Below are 19,525 nucleotides of genomic sequence, written 5' to 3' on the forward strand. Positions count from 1 at the left end.
CGCACAGCGGGGGTGGGGGCCCAGCTCCAATACCGAGGGTTCGTGCCCGGCTGGGTGCTGGAGTGGGAGCGGGCAGTGCAGGTACTGTGCGATCTGGGGGCGCGGCGCCTCCGCTGCCCTCCTTGTGTTGTCACCTCGTGTCGGTAATGCGTCTCTACCCTTATGTTGTTCTCGGTCCTTTTATATCGCCATTCCTCCCTTACGTCGCATCCCGCTTAAATTGTCACCATTCCCCCTCTGTCGCTATCACCTTCCTTCTGTCGCCATCAACCCCCTTAACTCGCTGTTGTCCCCTTTAAGCGCCCATTGCCACCATAGCGCACAGTTGTGCCTTGTAGTCGCCATCGGCTTCTTATGTCGCCAGCTAAACTGTCATCATACACCCGTGTCACCTTCGCACGTCTCCTGTCACCGTCACCTTAAATCGCGTTCATGTTCCCCTGTGTTATCCTCGCCCCTGTGTCACCATCTCTCCCATGTCACGTTTGCTCCTCTAGCTGTCACCGTCCGTGCCTCATGCTTCTGGTTTTCCCCGCAAGGAGCAGCGCTGCCTTACAGGGTTCTTTCCCTCCACATCTCCAGCATTTGCCCGTGTCACATACTCACCACCATGCGGGGTAGAGCCAGAATCCAGCTCCCCCACTAAACTTCTGGGTAACCTTGGCTACCAGTCACACCTTTGCAATCCAAGCTTCCTCCTCTATGAAATGCACACAGGACACCTACATCAGGGGTGATTGGGGGGATTCTGCCAGTTTATTCTTGTGTTATGTCCAGCTTGACATGGTGATTTGGGCTAATATTGTTAGTAACCATGTCACTCTCACCCTCGTCCAATCACCTTCATCACCTCCTCACTGTTGCTCTTTCCCTGCCCCCACCTCTTCATCATTGCTATGGCGTCAGTCACACACCGTATACCATGCGTGATACCCTCTGCCATGGCAGCCACCCCACATCACGATCTCCACATTGTCCTCACGTCTGCCACAGCACCACACTTGAGGGGGTGGCCCATCAGCCATCACGAATCTTGCTCACGTAAATAGTTAATCCTTATCTCTTTACCTTGTTGGACTGAGTGATCGCTACCCAAAAAATGAGAGCATTTAGCTGGTACAGTGGTGTGAGTTGAGGAGGGGGTGGGGAGTGGGGGGGGGGGAGACTAGAGGAAGCTTAGACCCAGACCTCCCTTGACTTCTAGAATTGAGGATACAGAGAGATGAGGCAGGTCCCACCACACCTCAGTCAAACATCAGCAACCCTGAGTCCCCAGGTGGAATGGTAAGTATCTTATTTAGTCAGCTTGTCTGCGTGAGGTAGGACAGTGGCTAGCAGTGTGTCCCTGGGATCTGCGACACCCTGGTTCCAATCTTGATTCTAGCATTTATTTTTTTTAATATATATATATTTTTTTATTTTAGAGAAGGGAGAGAGATAGAAACATCAGTGGTGAGGGAGAATCATTGATTGGCTGCCTCTTGTATGCCCCCTACTGAGGATTGAGCCCGAAACCTAGGGCGTGTGCCCTGACCGGGAATCAAACTGTGATCTCCTGGCTCATAGGTGGACACTCCACCACGGAGCCATGCCGGTCGGGCGATTCTAGCGTATCGTACTTAAATAGTTGCATGACCTGGCAGATAGCTTAATGTGCCTGTGCCTCAGTTCATTCCTGCAACACGGGAATGAAAACAAGTTATTCACTCAGCAACTATTCGGAAAGCACGTTCTACATGCCCAACCCTGTGCTAGGCACTGGGCACACATCAGTGAACGAACCTAGAGATCTCTGGCCCCATGGAGTTTACAATCTAGCAGGGACAAGAGACAATTAGAAACAGGGAAGTAGATTGTAGGATGTTTTAGGAGGGGGGGGGTGGGGACTGCACGATAAAGGTTGTAGTTTTAAATAAGGTGGGCAGAAAAGGTTTTCTGATATGGTGGTGTTTGAACAAAGACCCGGATTAAGGGAGAGTGCTGTGGCTCTCCCTTAAGGCAGAGAGAACAGCAAATACAAAGGCCCTGAGGGGAGAACATGGAATATTTAAGGAGTAGCAAGGAGGCCAGTGAGGGAGGAGAGGGCTGGAGGATGAGGTCGGTGGAGTGCTGAGGGCCCATCAGCTTGGCTCTGAGTGAGGTGGGCGCGAGCCACTGGAGGATTTGGTGGAGCAGAGGGACACCATTTGATGTGACATAATGTGACCCAAAGCAGCGGCAAAGTACCAAGGATGGATCGGCAAGAGCAGCCTGGTTGGAAGGAGAGCCAGAGTCCTCTTCTTAAAGCTGCACTCATATATCCTTTCTATTTGGAGGACGCTTCAAATGTCCCCCTCAAAGATTGGGAGGGGAAGGGATATTGGTAGTTTTTGAAAGGCCAAAGCCATTTCTGGGTTCATCTGCTGTTGGGGAGGGGGGAGGGGAGGGCACCTACAGAACTGCAGATAGTAAACAACAGGAGAGGCACCTGTCCACCCCTTGGGCCTGAGGCAGATTGAGGTCAAATCCTGGCTCCACTGTTTCCTGGTTGTGTGCCAATGACTTAATCTCTCTGGGTCTTTAGTTCCCTTATCTGTTAAATGGGGCTTTTAAAAAAAAAAGAATTAAATGTATAAACTGCTTAGATCAGTGTCTGGCTTGATAAACATAAGGAACCCTACCTTCTAGCCCAGCCATGAGCAAACTACGGCCCGCGGGCCGGATCCGGCCCGTTTGAAATGAATAAAACTAAAAAAAAAAAAAGACCGTACCCTTTTATGTAATGATGTTTACTTTGAATTTATATTAGTTCACACACACACTCCATCCATGCTTTTGTTCCAGCCCTTCGGTCCAGTTTAAGAACCCATTGTGGCCCTCGAGTCAAAAAGTTTGCCCACCCCTGTTCTAGCCCCACATCCAGCACTTTCACAGGCGCAGGCCTCCCTTGGAGCTGCAAGGAAAAGACAGTCTGCTTCTTCGCTGCCCATGAGTTGGTTTGTCAGTGTAGTATCCTGGAGCAGAACTGAGCTCTGTTCAAATTCCGGGCCAACAAACCGACACTACGCAACCTAGGTAGTCATTTCCCTGAGCCCTGCCGTGCATCTAAAAACCAGGGCTAGTAATGCTTTTCCCCCCAGATAAGCTGTGTTATTTTTGAATTCAGATATCCACCATTTTCTGTTGTAATACCACCATCCTCCTCCCCTGCTTTCTTTTTCTCCAAGACACATTTTATGTTTCACTCATTTATCTGTTGTTTCACTCCCGCCCCCTCCGCCCCCAAATGCCATCTTTACCAGGGATTTTGTTTCTGTTCTATGCTGTATTTTCAATTTCTAGACAGGGCTTGTCAGCAGGTAGTCACTGAATAAATACAAGTTGAATAACTAGATGAGTGAGCTGGCCACTGAGCACCTGCCATGTACTCTCCCTGTGTTGGGTGGTAATGGGGACATAAACGTGACTGAGACAGCCTCGGTCTGCCCTCGTAGGTTTCACAGTCCAGTGGGAGACAGTTCCATCACCAGGCAGTGACGGCCCAGAGTGGTCAGGGCTAGGATGGAGAACCTCGGGGGACTGTCAGAGCCCAAAAGGGATACCTGAACCAACTAGGGGGTGAGGGAGAGCTTCCTGGAATAGATGGGACTCTAGTTGATACGCGTGAGCAAGATGAAAGGAGAAGCTGTGGGAGGGTTGGCGGTAAAAGTGGTTTCAGTTCAAGGAACCGAAAGATATTAAAAATGGCTGGGTCATCAAGGATGGTGAGAGTAAGATATTAGGGAAGATCGTTCAGGATCAGATCCACAGTGAGGACACTGGGGCCCACGGGGAGTTTTTGAGTGGGGGTGGAAGGCAAGTCAAACTCGGAGGGGGATTGGAAGGGTTGAGTGAAGGCTGGAAAGGAGGTGGCCAGAGAGTCCAGGTTGAAGCCATGGGAGCGATAAGGGAGGGGGGTGGGAGAGATAGGGGTGGGTGAGAGACCTCAGGAGGCCAAGTAGACACATGGGGGGTCTAGGACGCAGCCCAGGGCTCCCTCGGAGTCAGGGAGGGATTTCTGGAGGAGCTGGCACACAGGATGAGACCTGAAGGATGGGCAGGACGGCTGTCCTTGAAATGGGGGCGCAGAGGAGGAGCAGATTTGGGAGAGATGCTAAGGGGACTTGGGGACATAGCGGGTGTAAGGGGATTGGGGACACCTTGAGGGAGGTATCTAGAAGGCCATGAGACTTCCAGACTAGAGTTCAGGGAGGAGGTGAGAGTTGGAGATGGCTTTGGTGTCAGAAAGGGGACCTGAATCTGTAAAGGTGGGGTCCCTAGAGGGCATGGCACTTTGTCCTGAAGGCAGTGGGAACCCACAGAGGGGCTTTTAACAGGGAGGGGACAGCTTAGACTTTGAATTCCAAATCAGAAGTATTCCCCATTCATGATGGGTTTTATTTGTTTTATTTTGACCTATTTAATTGTTTTTCAGGCCGGCACCTTCTAGGGAGGAGTCTTTTGAAATAAAGATTCTGCTAAAAACAAAAACAAAAAAGTTACAAAACCAAAGCTCTGTTTTGTTTTCTGTAGACTTAACCACAGACAGTTGATTGTTCAGTCCAAAGAGGTCTGCAGGATCAGGGGGAAATTGGCTCCTTTAAACACGAGAACATTTCAGTTTGAGCCACATGGGAGGTCCATGGGTTTGTGGGTGCTTCCTGGCGTGTGGCCTGTCCGGGCTCCACCTGCGCTTCAGCAGCTGAGCGGCCCCCACTCTCCTTTGCACTCAACCTTGAATCAACCTTGAATTTTACTCTCAGGTTGAGATGCCATGACCTGCTCCTACTCCACCTGTTCTGGGCTTAGAACACAAGCTGGTTATCACTGTTTATAAAAAAGTGTCACAAGGTCTAGAGAGACAGCTAAGAAAATCCTTTCTCAGAGATTTCCATTCTACTCCATTTCTTCTGTTTTTAACAGACATTTCTTGAGTGTACAGTATGCTGGGCATTGGCAGGGAGCGGGGGCAGAGGAATAAACCAGACACAGACTTCGTTTTTCAGGGGACACACAAGATTATCTGTGATCAAATAGGGGACATACAGTTCTCACCAGCCAGCTTGTATCGGAAGTGTGCTGTGCTACCTGCCTGCCGTGGATGGATTCATTGACTTCCCAGCAAATGTGAGGTTGGTATATAAGTGGCTCACTGTCTGAGAATGAAAGTAAGGCTCAGAGAAGGGAGCCTCTTTTCCCAGCGACACAGGGAGCTGAGACCTGGATGCGGGGCTCTGGGACTTTGAGATCCACCCCCATATACCATTTGGAGATCCCCCAGCCACTGTGCCCCAGACAGTGTCTAAAACTGTAAGATGATTTTATAGATGAGGCCAGCAGGGCTCAGAGAAGTAAAGCCCCAAGCCTGAGGTGACTCCCAAAGGAAGTGACAGTGTGGGATTAGAACCCTAGACTCTCCAATCCAAAGCTGTGGAGGAGGGGCCAAATCTTCCCAACCCCACCCCCTCACCCAGGAGTGGAGTGTTCGGGGAGCTGTACCGATGTGTCTCAAAAGCCTTGTGGGTTTTGCTTCCTCCTTTCCTGCGGTCTGTGGTGTCACACAAGCAGGGAGGGCACAGGTCAAGGGGACAGGACATTCCATGGGCTGGAGAGGTGCAAGGAAGGGGAGCATAAGGACCAGCCTGATCATTGCACTGGAGCCCGTGGGGGCTTCTAGGAACCTGGGAACACAGGAGACCAGCTGAGGACAATGCCAGCACCCGCCAGCCTGGCTGGGAGCCCTGCTGCTCCAGCCCTTCAGTTCCATCCTGCCTGCTCCCCCTGGGACCTGGGGTGGGAGCACCGGATACTTCTCCAGCTGAACTCACAGTCCTTTTCTGAAGACTAGAATTAGCGGGGAGGGCACTCCAGCTAGGAGCCCGAGCCTCATATTTTAATCTCCATAGACGTCCTATGTGCATTTTAAAAATTAAATAGCAACTGAACTGCAACCACCTTGGCTGGGGTTGGGGGTAGTAATGATGCCTTTTTTCTTTTCTTTCTTTTTCTTCTTTTTTTTGGCTGTTAGCCTTGACACATCACATTTATTCAGAGCCTCTTACATGCCCATTCTGTGCGCTTGAGATGTATTAATCCTTTAGTTTGAAGGATCCACCTGGATAGTTGTTTTTTAATGTATTTTTATTGATTTCAGAGAGGAAGGGAGAGGGAGAGAGAGATAGCATGTGCCCTTGACTGGAATCCAACCTGGGACCCTTAAGTCCGCAGGCTGATGCTCTATCCACTGAGCCAAACCAGCTAGGGCCATTCATTCTTTATTCCTGCTCTTTTCCTCAAATTTGCTCCTCCTTAATCTTCCCTAGCTCAGCTACTAGCATCTCCATCCTTGAGTTGCTCAGGCTCAAACCCCTGGAGTCATCCTCAACTCCGTCCTTTACCTGGATTCTGCATCCAATTGGATTAGAGATCCCATCAGCTCCACCTTTAAAATGTAACCAGACTCCATCCAATCTTCTCCTAGTGGCTGTCCCCACCCTGGTCTCCCTGCTCCAGCTCCTGTACCCCCTTCCCCAGGTCTGCTCACCACACAGCCAGGGGGAACCTGCAAACCACACCAGTTGCCCATGTGGCCTTAACAGGTTACCACAATCGGGGTGGTTTAAAACAACAGAAGTTTCTTCTCACAATTCTGGAGGCTAGAACTCCAAAATGAAGGTGTTAGCAAGACCATGGCCCCCCCACCCCCCAGAGGCTCTAGGGGAGATCTATTCCCTGGCTCTCCCAGAATCTGGTGGCTCAAGGCATATCTGGGTTTACGGCTACATCACTCCAATGTCTTCTGTCTCTCAGAGACACTTGTCCTTCGATTTAGGGCCCACCCAGATAATCCTTTATTCGATCAGATCTGCAAAGACTTTTTTTTCTTTTAATTTAAATTTTATTTTTCAATTACAGTTTACATTTAATATTATTTTGTGTTAGTTTCAGGTGTACAGCATAGTGGTTAGACAACCATATACTTGATCACGTGTTCCCCTGATATTTCCAGTCCCCACCTGGCATCATGCAGTTATTACAATGTCACTGACCGTATTCCCTATGCTGTGCTTGACCTCGCCGTGACTATTCTGTTACTACCAATTTGTACTTCTTTTTGTTTGTTTGTTAATCCTCACTGGAGGATATTTTTCCCATTGATTTTTAGAGAGAGTGGAAGGGAGGGAGGGGGAGAGAGAGAAACATCAATGTGAGAGAGACACTTCTGTGCACAGACTGCCACTAATCAGCCACACTGGCCAGGGCCCAATATGTACTTCATAATCCCTTCACCTTTTCACCTACCCTCTGGCAACCATCAGTCTGTTCTCTGTAAGGACCCTTTTTGTAGATGTCACATTCACAAGTTCCAGGGGTAATGCCCACATCAGATATATCTTTTTTTTTTAAATATATTTTATTGATTTTTTACAGAGAGGAAGGGAGAGAGATAGAGAGTTAGAAACATCGATGAGAAAGAAACATCAATCAGCTGCCTCCTGCACATCCCCCACTGGGGAAGTGCCCGCAACCCAGGTACATGCCCTTGACCGGAATCGAACCCGGGACCTTTCAGTCCGCAGGCCGACGCTCTATCCACTGAGCCAAACCGGTTTCGGCCAGATATATCTTTTTTTTTCTTTTCTTTTTTTTAAAAATATATTTTATTGATTTTTTACAGAGAGGAAGGGAGAGAGACAGAGAGCCAGAAACATCGATGAGAGAGAAACATCGATCAGCCGCCTCCTGCACATCTCCCACTGGGGATATGCCCGCAACCCAGGTACATGCCCTTGACCGGAATCGAACCTGGGACCCTTCAGTCCGCAGGCCGACGCTCCATCCACTGAGCCAAACCGGTTCTGGCCAGATATATCTTTTTTGAGGCCACAATTCAACCCACTACAACACCAAAGGCAGAACCCTCCTCTGCTCAGGCCCTGTCTTCACCATGGTCCAGGTAACCCTGTATGACCTGCTCCTGTCACCTCCCAGACTCATCTCTCCCTCTCCTGCGTGCCTACTGTGCTAAAGACGCACTGGCCTTCCCTCTGCTTGGAGCACTTCCCTCAGGAAGTCCATGTAGCTCCTTCTCTGAGAGGCCTTCTCTGACTTAATTAAAATTGCAAACAACCCCAACCCCACCCTTACCCCTATCCCTCTTTCCTGATTTTCTATAGTACTTATTACTATAATTTACTTATTTTGCTTTTTGTCTGTCTTTCCTCATGTCTGTTTTGTTCACAGCATTATCCCCAGAGCCTAAAACAATACCAAGTACACAGGTACTGAATAAATATGTGTAAAATTCATGAACAACCTTATGAAAAGTGTTATTGTTACCATGCCCATTTTGCAGATGGAGAAACTAAGGCACAATTGCATTGTCATTTTTCAAGGTCATACGGTCACATAAGTGTGGAGGCGCATACATGAATCCTCATATATGGAACCCACTTCTCCAGTACTAGTGTTTTGCTTTGATGAAAGTACAACAGAAGTTACAACTAACCCCCTCATTACAGTCCCTGTAATCACTATACTAGTAGAATTTGAAAGCCAAAAGGTCACTAACCTTTCAGTGAACTCCCTCTATTTTCTTCCTATTTTCGGTTTATTATCAGTGTCCCGGTTCCCCGGCTCAGTGTGTTCAGTCCTGTCCCTCACCTCTCCAAGCCTCACTGCTCCCTCAGTTTTGCTCTTGTTCATCTCAGCTTTCCTAATTTCACATCTGCTGTTCCAACCCCTTAATCTTAATACATTTCTCACCAAGGCCTTTGCAAATAAATAAACGGCAAGTCCTGGCTGGTGTGCTCAATGGTTAGAGTGTCAGCCCAAGGACCAAAGGGTCATGGGTTCAGATTCAGGGTCAAACCACCTACCTGGTTTGTGGGTTCGCTCCCAGCCCCTGATGGGGGCTCATGCAGGAGGCAACCAGTCCATGTGTCTCTCACATCAATGTTTCTCTCTTTTCCCACTCCCTCCCTCCCCTCCACTCTCTCTGAAAAGCAATGGAAAAAATATCCTCAGGCGAGGGTTAACAAAAAAACAAAAGCGGCAAAAGTTGTTTCCTGCCCCATACCTCCTTCCCCCACCCTGAAACCCTGCTACCAACCACCTCTAAGACTGTTGTCTCCTTGCTATCTTCTGCTCTGGTGATCTCAGGATACCGTGGTCTGTTGCCAGTTCTTGCTGGATCCATTTGCCCCGTCTCCATTTGTCTCCCTGCAATGAGAGGATGGGTCTAGCTGAGCTCTACCTTCCCCAGCCTGGGATCCTGAAAATACAAATATATTAAAATGCAATTCTAACCCACCCCCAAGTCCCACTCTCAAAGCAACCACTTCTGACGCTCTTCTCTCAAAAATATGCTTTTCTGCATTTATCTGTTAACTTCCTGCCTGGCTGGGGGGAGGGGGTCCTGCCCCCCATTCACTGACAGAAGTGGGCGGGGAAGGGTTCTCCAATTTATATCTCCCTGGGAGACAGGAGCCTGAGAGGTGGGAACCCAGCCTATCCGCGAGCCGGAGCCTGGATTCAGAAACAAAATTTTTAAAAATCCCTATCAGTTGGCTTTTAAAAAAATGATAAATCAAGTGAAATAGACTCCAACAGAAAACCCACCGTCTCCTTTCCCCGCCCTGCTCTTCCCACCCAGAGCGTGGGCTGTCACTCAACTTTGATATCTCCATTGTATTTTATAAGTTTTTAAAACATTATCTTATGTATTTATGTTTGATTAGGCAATGCATGCCCGTGGCACCAAACTTCACAAGGTTTGTAGAGAGAAAAGATGGGGGGGGGGGGGCGGTGTCTTTTTTAAATTCTCACCCGGGAGTGCGTTTCTCACCGATTCTAGAGGCGGAGAAACATCCCTCGGCCGCCTCCACAGCGCCCCCTGCGGGATCAGACCGCAGCCTCTTCGCTGGGCGGCAGGAGGTTCTAACCAGCCCAGCCCCGGCGGGGACGCGGGGTCCTTTTTCTTTACCTGTGGCTTCCCTGGCGTGCACGGGTGGCCCTGGGGTCGGTGCAGCAGAGTCCATCCGCCCCCCATGCACTCTCCCCGCCCGGCCAGGTAGGCGGGACCATACCTGGGGGCCCGGCCCCCGGTCCCTGCGCAGACTCCCTGCTGCACAGGCGGAGCCTCCTCGGTCCTGCCCCCGCCTTCCACTCGCCCCAGTTCAGCCTGTTGGGGCAGAAGCTGGGGCCCCGCGGAGTAGCAGCTGCAGCTTGCCGACCGAAGCCGAGGCCCCTCCGGGGTAGGGGAGGGGAGGCGGGCTGGGGGGATGGGCTGGGGGCTGGCGGGGGGCCCAGGATGGTCCTGGGCTCCCGGCCTGCGCTGGCTGGTGGGTACCTGGCGGCAGAACGGGGGAGGCACCTGGAAAGTGCCCCCTGGCTAGGAGAGCCAGGCGCAGAGGTTTGGGGCTCCGCCGAGCTGACCCCATCCGAAGCTGTCTCTGGGAATGTCGAGATTAGCGCTCAGAGAAGGCAGGGTGCTGGTGGGTGGCAGAGCGGGCACAGAAAGGGCGGCTACCGCATGTCGTTGGGAAGAGAGCAGAGGCGTTAGAGCTTGAGGGATTTCGAAATCCCTGCTGACCAGCGGTCAGCTTCCTCCTTTTGGGCTGGCGGGCTCCGTGCCATTGACCCCCGTGATCATGGACAGAACCCAGTGGATCCCGTGAGCCCCAAGACTCATCCGCCTTGTGTGGTGTCATCCAAAAGCCCAGAACACCCCCACACAGTGCCAGCTTTTGCTCCCACAGTTTGGAGACCCTGATACACCCACTTTCCTACCTGCACTCTGCGTGCCCCCGGCTGCCTGGCAAGATGAAGCCTAAACTGATGTATCAGGAGGTAGGTGGATGGGGCCCCAGCGGGGAGGGACTGGGCACAGGGGAGAGTAGGGGCCCCCATGTCACCCCCAAACCACCTTGTTCCCCAGCTGAAGTTGCCTACTGAGGAGTCCGTCAGTGAGCTGCCCATGAATGAGATCGAGGCGTGGAAGGCTGCCGAGAAGGTAGGAGCCCACGGCCACCCTTGGTCTGTCTCAGGCATGGGCCGGGCTGTGCCCCCTGGGCTGGCTGACCGCCTCTTCCCACAGAAAGCCCGCTGGGTCCTGCTGGTTCTCATCCTGGCTGTTGTGGGTTTTGGTGCCCTGATGACTCAGCTGTTCTTATGGGAATACAGCGACTTGCATCTCTTTGGAGCCAACCAGCCCCCAGCACCCTGCTATGACCCCTGCGAGTAAGTGGGGAAGTGGAGAGCCTGGGATGGTGGGGGAAGAGGCCCTGACAAGCGAGGGACACGTAGACACACCAGGAAGGGCCTGCCCTCAGCATCAGCCAGTGCCCATGACTGTGAGGTGATTGCAGTGCACCACGGTTCTTCCCTCCGTGCCCACCCCCATCCCCGACACTGTTCCCATGGCAGCCACAGCATCATCGTCTGTCCAGGTCTGTGAAGAGACAGGCACACACAGACACTCACTGCACCATCTGTCCACATCTGCGGACAGGCATCCACACGGACATCCACATACACACCTTCCTTTCACACCTCCAGGTAGACAGATGCATGAATTCAGAGAATCATGACTACAGGCACGCACAATACACAGTCTTCCATCCTGGGTGGGCAGACAGGTGGGCTCAGGGTCTGCTATGCCTGATGCCAGCCGCCCCTCCCCCATCCCGCAGAGCAGTGCTGGTGGAGAGTATCCCCGAGGGCCTGGACTTCCCTGAGGCTTCCACTAGCCACCCCTCCACCAGCCAGGCTTGGCTGGGCCTGCTCGCCCGGGCTCACAGCAGCCTGGACATCGCCTCCTTCTACTGGACCCTCACCAACAATGATACCCACACTCAGGAGCCCTCTGCACAGCAGGTACCTGGCAACCCGGGCCCTGGTGGGAAGCAAGGGGACAGTGGGAGGCATTAGGAGTCAGGGTGCAAGGGGTTTTCCTGCAGCCCAGGAGACAGGTAGGCATGTCTCATTCAACGGGTTGGACACAGGTGTTTGGAAGCAACTGTCTTCACATGGCCCTCTGGACCGGGGGTGTTTATCACCGTCCTCTGTAGGCCTCTGAATGTCGGGTGTGGGTTTGGTTACGAGGGAGTAGGCTGGCAGATGCCACTTACTCACAAGCTGCCCCGACCCTGTCACCCCAAGAAATGGAAGAGCCGAGTGAGAAACAGCCCAGCCTCTAGCCAGGCTGCCGCTTCCCTTGGGCAGGTCACTTCCACTCTCAGGCTTCGGTTTCCTCATCTGTGGAATGGGGCCAGTGTATAGCACCCAGCCCTTAGGAGGATGGAACGGGCTAATCATGCAAATTATAGCGCGGTGCCTGACACAGTCAGCCCTTTATAAGCATTTGTTATTAGTATATTCTTTGGTCTGCAGACAAACTTAAAAACCATAAAGCTTCAAGGTCTGGGAAGGAGCAGTCTAGGTGGATCACCCCTTGGTTGAAAATCACAGAAGTTTCCCCTTTTTTTTCTCTTTCTGCTGCCTCTTTCTGTGAGAAATGGGCTTAAAATTTATTCACACTGTGGGGCTCCTTAAGCACTACCTGAAAAAAATTACAAAAGTTAGAAATGAGAGGTACTCGCACTCCTTGCTGCTCCCACTGGAGTGGTTCAAAGCGCAAGCGCAGGCCTGGGAGGCAGACAGCCTGGGTTCGAGTCCTGATTCACCACTGAATCCTCCAGCGCTGCTTCCTCATCTGCACCTCGGGATGTTACTCAGACTTGCCCCCTCAGTGAGAGTGGTGAGAATTCAGTGAGTTCAGACGTGAAGGGGCTTGGAACAGGCCCCTCTCAAGTAGGAACTAGGGAATCGTGGGCTGTTACTATTACTATTATTGGCATCACCGAGCCTCACCTGTACCTTCCCAGACCCCCAGCCTAAGCCAAACCCCCAGTATCCTGTAAAGTGCCTGGAGGCCCCTGTGGTACCAGGCAGTGACACTTCCAAGGTAGGATCTTGGGAAGGTCCCTGGAATGGCACGGGAGTGGCAGGGAGGCCCTGACGAAGCTCAGAGCGGCCAGTTATTAAAACAAGTAAAGGTTTTAATATCCTAACCTATAAAGCCATCCCTGGGCATACTGGCTAATGTAAAGCCTGATCACTCCTGATCTCATCTGGAAGCCCAGCATCAAAACAACCCCATGGGGTGCTGTGTGGGGCGGGAGAGCTGGCTGGACCAGCCCCTCAGAGGCTCTGCTCCTCCCCCTCCCCCTCCCAAGGGTGAGGAAGTCCTCCGGCAGCTCCAGACCCTGGCACCTCGAGGTGTGAAGGTTCGCATCGCTGTGAGCAAGCCCAGCGGGCCCCAGCCCCAGGCGGACCTGCAAGCCCTGCTGCAGAGCGGTGAGTTGGGGGCAGCTGGGTGCAGGCTGGGCTGGGCTGGGCTGGGCTGGGCTGTCCAAGCCAGCCCCTGACCCCCACTCCTGTCGGTTGCAGGTGCCCAGGTTCGCATGGTGGACATGCAGAAGCTGACCCATGGCGTCCTGCACACCAAGTTCTGGGTGGTGGACCAGACCCACTTCTACATCGGCAGTGCCAACATGGACTGGCGCTCCCTCACCCAGGTCTGCCTGCACCCTGCCCACCCGCCTTTCCAGACCACTCCCCGCTCCACAGGTGCCCAGCCTCCAATTACACCCTCTTCAATCCCAGAGTTCTCTCTCCAGTCCTCAATGGCTTCCTTCCCACTTTCTACCAGGAAAGTCCCCAAATCCAGCCCTCTACTGCCCTCCACCTGTCATGGAAGCTTGGGGCTTCCTCTGGTCCCCAGTGACAGCGGCCAGACCCTCTCCAGGGCATTCAAGGCCCAGTCCACCCATTTGGGCTTCATTATTCATTCTCTGATGCCTCCTCTAAGCCCAGCTCTGCTCTGGGTAACGCTGGGAACACGGAGGTAGCAGATGGACTACCCAGTGCAGAGACAGGCCAGTCACCAGGTAGTGTCAGCCCAGAGGAGTCAAGGCTGGGATGGGGGAAGCACAAGCAGAGAGGTCTGAGCCAGGAAGGGGGCCCCAAGCTGGGGTATCAGAAGGGCTCTCAGAGGAGGCATTAACTAACCTGATAACTGAAGGATCTGTAGGAACCAGCACAAGACAGGATAGAGGGCATAGCTCAGGCAGTGATCATTTGCTCAGTCCCTAATCTCACCATTTCCTTGGGGAGATGCTGAACATACAGCTGTGGCTGCGACATCCCTGCTGTCTTTCCTCCCAGTCCAATGGGGAGATGGGTTTGCCACCAGAGAGAGTGATGAGGGAAACCCAAGGGACCGTGAGAGCTCAGAGGAATGCCTGAAGCAGTCTGGGCAGTCAGGGGAGGCTTCCTGGAGGAGGAAACTATCAGCTGAAACCTAAGAATAAGCAGGAGCTCCCTCATTGGAGGGTAGAAGTGATAGCACATGCAAAGGTTCACGAAACCTGGAGCTTTGGAGTGACACTGATTTTCATAAAAATTTGACTAAAGATATTAGTCTTTTAGTTGTATTTTTGAAGTGGTTGTTCGAGGCAGCTAACTCCGGTCAAGATATTAGTCTTGAATCAAGTTCATGCCCATCCCAGGGCTTTAAATGGAGATCTGGGGGTTGGGGGGAGCTGAGGGGCAAAAAGAAGGGAGAGAGCCCAGCCGGTGTGGCTCAGTGGTTGAGCATCGACCTATGAACCAGGATGTCATGGTTCAATTCCTGGTCAGGGCATGCGTCTGGGTTGTGGGCTTAATCCCTAGTGTGGGTGTGCAGGAGGCAGCCAATCAATGATTCTCTCTCATCGTTGGTGTTTCTGTCTCTCTCTCCCTCTCCCTTCCCCTCTGAAATCAATAAAAAATATATATATATATATGTTAAAAAAAAAAAAAAAAAGAAGGGAGAGGGGATTTTGAGGGGCGTGGGAAGGAATGGGGCTGCTGTGGACATGAGGCCACTACCCCAGGCCCAGCACTTCCCTCCCGCAGGTCAAGGAGCTGGGCGTGGTCATGTACAACTGCAGTTGTCTCGCCCAAGACCTGACCAAGATCTTTGAGGCCTACTGGTACCTGGGCCAGGAGGGCAGCTCCATCCCGTCAACCTGGCCCCAGTCCTATGACACCCTCTACAATCAAAAGACACCAATGGAGATCTGCCTCAACGGGACCCCTGCTCTGGCCTACCTGGCGGTGAGTCTGAAGGAAGCGTGGCCTCTCACCCCTGGCCACATGCCCTCACGGCCTTCATCCAGCCCTGCCCAGGGATTGGTGGGAGGGGGTCGGACCACTAGCCCTCACTCCTGCTCAGTCTGCTTAGTCGGGGGCCTGGGCTGTATCCCAACCTCACTAGGCCTCAATTTCATCTAGAAAATGTTTACAACCGCTTAGGGCTTGCATGGACCCAGCTATACCTCCCCGTTAGCCCTAAATCCAGCTGAAAGTTCAGTTCCTCAGTCACACTAGCCACATTCCAAGTGCTCAGTGGCCACATGCAGCAAGCGGCCACCTCAGGGCAGTGCAGGCACAGACACATTTCCGTCGCTGCAGGAGTTCTGTGGGCAGCGCCGGCTGTCTCTGTGGCAGATGCTGAGCACTCTAGACAAGGCAGGGCTGTTGTGGAGTTTGTTTTGTTAATTCTCATACAAGGATATTTTTCCATTGATTTTTTTTTAGAGAGAGTGGAAGGGAGACGGAGAGACAGAGAGAGAGAAACATCGATGTGAGAGAGACACACCGATTGGTTGCCTCCCGCACACCAGGGATTGAGCCTGCAACCGAGGTACGTGCCCTTGAGCAGAATCAAACCTGGGACCCTTCAGTGCGTGAGATGCTCTCCAACCAACTGAGCCACACTGTCCAGGGCAGTGATGGCGAACCTTTTGAGCTCGGCGTGTCAGCATTTTGAAAAACCCTAACTTAACTCTGGTGCCGTGTCACATATAGAAATGTTTTGATATTCGCAACCATAGTAAAACAAAGACTTATATTTTTGATATTTATTTTATATATTTAAATGCCATTTAACAAAGAAAAATCAACCAAAAAAATGAGTTCATAGGTTCGCCATCACTGGTCTAGGGCAAGGCACTGCTCTTTTTAGCTATTGATATTTTCACCAGTTGGGGTGGCCAACCTCATCCCCTTCAGTCCCCCCAAAAAAGTCACCTGGCCAAGCCCAGTCATTGTGGGGGGGCCATACACGGTGTATGGATGCTGCGGTCCTGTACTCCAGTGGTCTCCCACAGGGAATTGAGGGTTCCCCCTCTCAGAACCTGAGTTTGCTCACCTGTCCTGAGGCTGGAGAGAGCTGGGTAAAGGGCCTGGTGTGGCGTGGGCACACGAGGGGTGCCCTCAGGGGGCCCGGGAGTGAGTCAGGGATGAAAGCGATTGGAGCAGAGGCCTCACACCTGAGCGTGCAGCAGAACCAGCGGGAGTGCCCTAGCAGTTTGGCTCAGTGGGTAGAGCATCGGCCTGTGGACTGAAGGGTCCCAGGTTCAATTCCGGTCAAGGCATATGCCTGGGTTGCGGGCTCAATCCCCAGAAGGGGGCGTGCAGGAGGCAGCTCATCATTGATATTTCTATCTCTCTCTCCCTCTCCCTTCCTCTCTGAAATCAATTAAAAAAGAGAGAGAGAGCACCACCGGGAATGCTATATCACCGGATTCCTGGGCTCCATCTCAGCACCCTCATTCAGGAGGCCATGTGTAGTGAGGTCCACAAACTTGCAATTCTGACAAGTTCCCAGTTGATGCTGTTAGTGCTGGATCGGGGACCTTTTGTCTTAAACCACTGGGTTGGAGCATAAATTCTGGAACCAGACAGCCTGGTTCAAATCATGGCTCTGTTTATCAGCTGTGTGACTCAGGCAAGTCACTTACCCTCTCTGCGGCTCAGTCTCCTCACCTGTGAAATGGACGTCATAAGCATCCTTCCCCTTCATGGAGGCTGCAGATTCAGCAAGACCACAGGACCCGGCTAGTGACAAGCTGCCTGTACACGGGTCCATTGTGATGGCACCCCTGGCATGGCACACGTCTTAGCTGTCCCCTTGCCCCCAGAGTGCACCCCCACCCCTGTGTCCGAGTGGCCGCACCCCAGACTTGAAGGCTCTGCTCAATGTGGTGGACAACGCGCGGAGTTTCATCTATATCGCAGTCATGAACTACCTGCCCACCATGGAGTTCTCCCACCCGCGCAGGTACTGCTGGGCGGGCGGACAGGGAGCCGCTGGCGTGGGAGAGGGAGTGAAGGGGCCCAGAAAGCAGGCAGTGGAGCCGAGGCAAGGGGACAGATGGAGGGGAAACGATGGGGAGAGGCAGAGAAGACAGAGGTAACAAGGAGAGGGGCCTGGGTGCTCCAGACAAGGGCAGAGGGGTCAGAGAAAAGGATGAGAATATTGGGGTTAGGGGGGTGAGATGGGGACTGGAGGCCAGAGGCAGGGGGTGCAGGATTTCTGGAGTGGGAAGCAGGGAGCATGGGCTGGAGACAGATGAGGGCCTAAAGAAGGGGGGCTAAGAGTTTTCAGGGTTGGGGGGCTCAGAGAAAGTAGTAAGAGCAGCAGACAAGATGATGGAAAGGCCGGGGTGGGGGGGCAGGAAGGGGAGCCAGAATCAGGGAGTAAAGGATGTGGTATTTAAGGAGGCAGGAACAGGACCAGGAGTCAGAGATGAGTGGTCTTAGGGTTTGGGGGCTCTCAGAGCTGAGGCAGGGCCCAGGCCGAGCTCCATAAAGCTAAGAGTGAGGCTTGTGGATAAAGCCACCCTGTACCCTGCACCCCCGCCCCAAGGTTCTGGCCTGCCATCGATGATGGGCTGCGACGGGCTGCCTACGAGCGGGGCATCAAGGTGCGCCTGCTGGTCAGCTGCTGGGGTCACTCTGAGCCGTCCATGCGAGCCTTCCTGCTCTCCCTGGCCGCCCTGCGTGACAACCACACCCACTCCGACATCCAGGTGGTAAGCACCTGCCACAACCCACTCCTCAGCCCCTGTGCTGGGCAGTCCCGGGCACATAGTGCTTGTGGAGCTCTCCTAACGGACAGCCCAGAGTGAGCCGCGCGGCGACGGGGAGACCATGCGTGAGACCCGGGTTTGGGGGGGCAGGGTGGAGGGTGAGGGTGGGATGGGAGTGCCCAGAGGACACACCTGCCCCAGCCTGAGGGGTCACGGAAGGCTGTCTGGAAAATGGGACATCTGAGGTGCGGCCTACGGGGCCATTCTAGAGGAGCCCCTCTGGGAGTCACTATAGAGGGAACGGTGGCAAATGAAGTCATTGGGCCTCCCAGCCAGCGTTGCCTGAAAGCCACCCCTCCAGACCCTGCTCTGGCCCTGTGGTTTTCACGGATTCCCCAATCCTACGGACCTGTCCCCGTTCCCTACCCCATACCCGGGGGCGTCTCTAACCCACTGCACCTCCCACAGCTTCCCATTCTCCCCTCCCCCCCAGAAACTCTTTGTGGTCCCTGCGGACAAGGCCCAGGCCCGGATCCCATATGCCCGAGTGAACCACAACAAGTACATGGTGACCGAGCGTGCCGCCTACATCGGTGAGTGTCCGAGCACCGCCGGGGGCTGGGAGGGGGTCCAGGCACTGCCACAGGCCCTGACTCTGCCCCCTCCCTGTAGGAACCTCCAACTGGTCTGGCAGTTACTTCACAGAGACGGCGGGCACCTCGCTGCTGGTGACACAGAACGGGGAGGGCGGCCTGCGGAGCCAGCTGGAGGCTGTTTTCCTGAGGGACTGGGACTCCCCTTACAGCCACGACCTCGACGCCTCAGCCGACAGCGTGGGCAATGCCTGTCGCCTGCTCTGAGACCTGTCCCAGCAGACAGGCTGAGGCCTTCAAGGCCCCCACACACCCAGATGCCCTGGGCCGTGGTCCCTGTCCCCGTAGCCCTGCTTCTGTCTGTCCCGTTGTGGCTCCACAGACCCCCTTGCTCTCCCACCTCTACCTTCGCCCCCGGCGGCCTGACGCTGTGGCCCCAGATCCCAGCTGAGCTGGGGGAGGGGTCAGCCCCAGAAGAAGTGGGGATGCATGCTGGGCCAGTCCCCCGGCCTCCTCCCGTTCCCAGAGCAAAGAGGGCCCAGGTTCTAATAAGAAGTAAACAACTTGTCTGTACAGTCTCTGCCTGACTGAGTGGTGTGAGGCAGGGTGTCGTCGGGATCGGGGGGGACATGAGCATGTACACTGAGCTTTTAACATGTGCTGGAATGTACCTAGCACATAGCATGTGATTGGCATGTGCTGAGTCTTCAGGGGTGGCCTGCCATTGCTGAGCATACAGCATGAGGCCCACTAGTTTAGCATGTGCTGAGCTCTCAGCGTGTAACCACACAAGCTGGCATGTGTAACTGGCATGGGCTGGCATGTGCTGAGCATGCAGTGTATGACGGCATACTTGCTGTATGCTGAGTGTCCTGTAGCCAGCACGGGTTAGTGTGTGCCACACACTCGGCATGCTCCCAGCAGATGAACCATCGCCATAGCCCAAGGGTGGACTCGAATGTCTGAACACTGGCACATGCACCAAGTGTGAAT

The 19,525-nt window shown here is 53.3% G+C and overlaps 1 protein-coding gene across 7 annotated transcripts; it reads left to right on the top strand.

The window, feature by feature from the left end:
* The first annotated feature begins 1 nt into the window (after position 1).
* PLD3 (phospholipase D family member 3) lies at positions 2-19,105 on the top strand. 7 transcript variants are annotated; one of them, XM_081108121.1, is made up of 13 exons: positions 2-81; positions 5,025-5,150; positions 10,779-10,869; positions 10,958-11,032; positions 11,117-11,259; positions 11,712-11,895; positions 13,257-13,377; positions 13,471-13,598; positions 14,980-15,180; positions 17,049-17,188; positions 17,777-17,942; positions 18,433-18,532; positions 18,612-19,105. In XM_081108121.1, the coding sequence occupies exons 3-13, from the start codon at positions 10,843-10,845 to the stop codon at positions 18,797-18,799; spliced, it is 1,473 nt and encodes a 490-aa protein (XP_080964247.1). In that variant the 5' UTR covers positions 2-81; positions 5,025-5,150; positions 10,779-10,842; the 3' UTR covers positions 18,800-19,105. The 7 variants fall into 7 exon arrangements, with proteins under 7 accessions (XP_080964247.1, XP_080964246.1, XP_080964248.1 ...); XM_081108120.1 differs by having other exon boundaries at positions 4-81; positions 4,942-5,150; XM_081108122.1 differs by having other exon boundaries at positions 7-81; positions 5,011-5,150.
* Positions 19,106-19,525: the final 420 nt, after the last annotated feature.

The sequence above is a fragment of the Myotis nattereri genome (assembly GCF_964212035.1).
Source record: "Myotis nattereri genome assembly, chromosome: 15".
NCBI lineage: Eukaryota > Metazoa > Chordata > Mammalia > Chiroptera > Vespertilionidae > Myotis > Myotis nattereri.

What these genes read in the sequence shown, in the direction of transcription:
- PLD3 (XM_081108121.1), top strand. Translation starts at nt 10,843, where the DNA reads ATGAAGCCTAAACTGATGTATCAGGAG. An exon ending in GCAAGCCCTGCTGCAGAGCG is followed by an intron (nt 13,378 to 13,470) that starts GTGAGTTGGGGG and finishes TGTCGGTTGCAG; the next exon opens with GTGCCCAGGTTCGCATGGTG. An exon ending in CCCACTCCGACATCCAGGTG is followed by an intron (nt 17,943 to 18,432) that starts GTAAGCACCTGC and finishes CCTCCCCCCCAG; the next exon opens with AAACTCTTTGTGGTCCCTGC.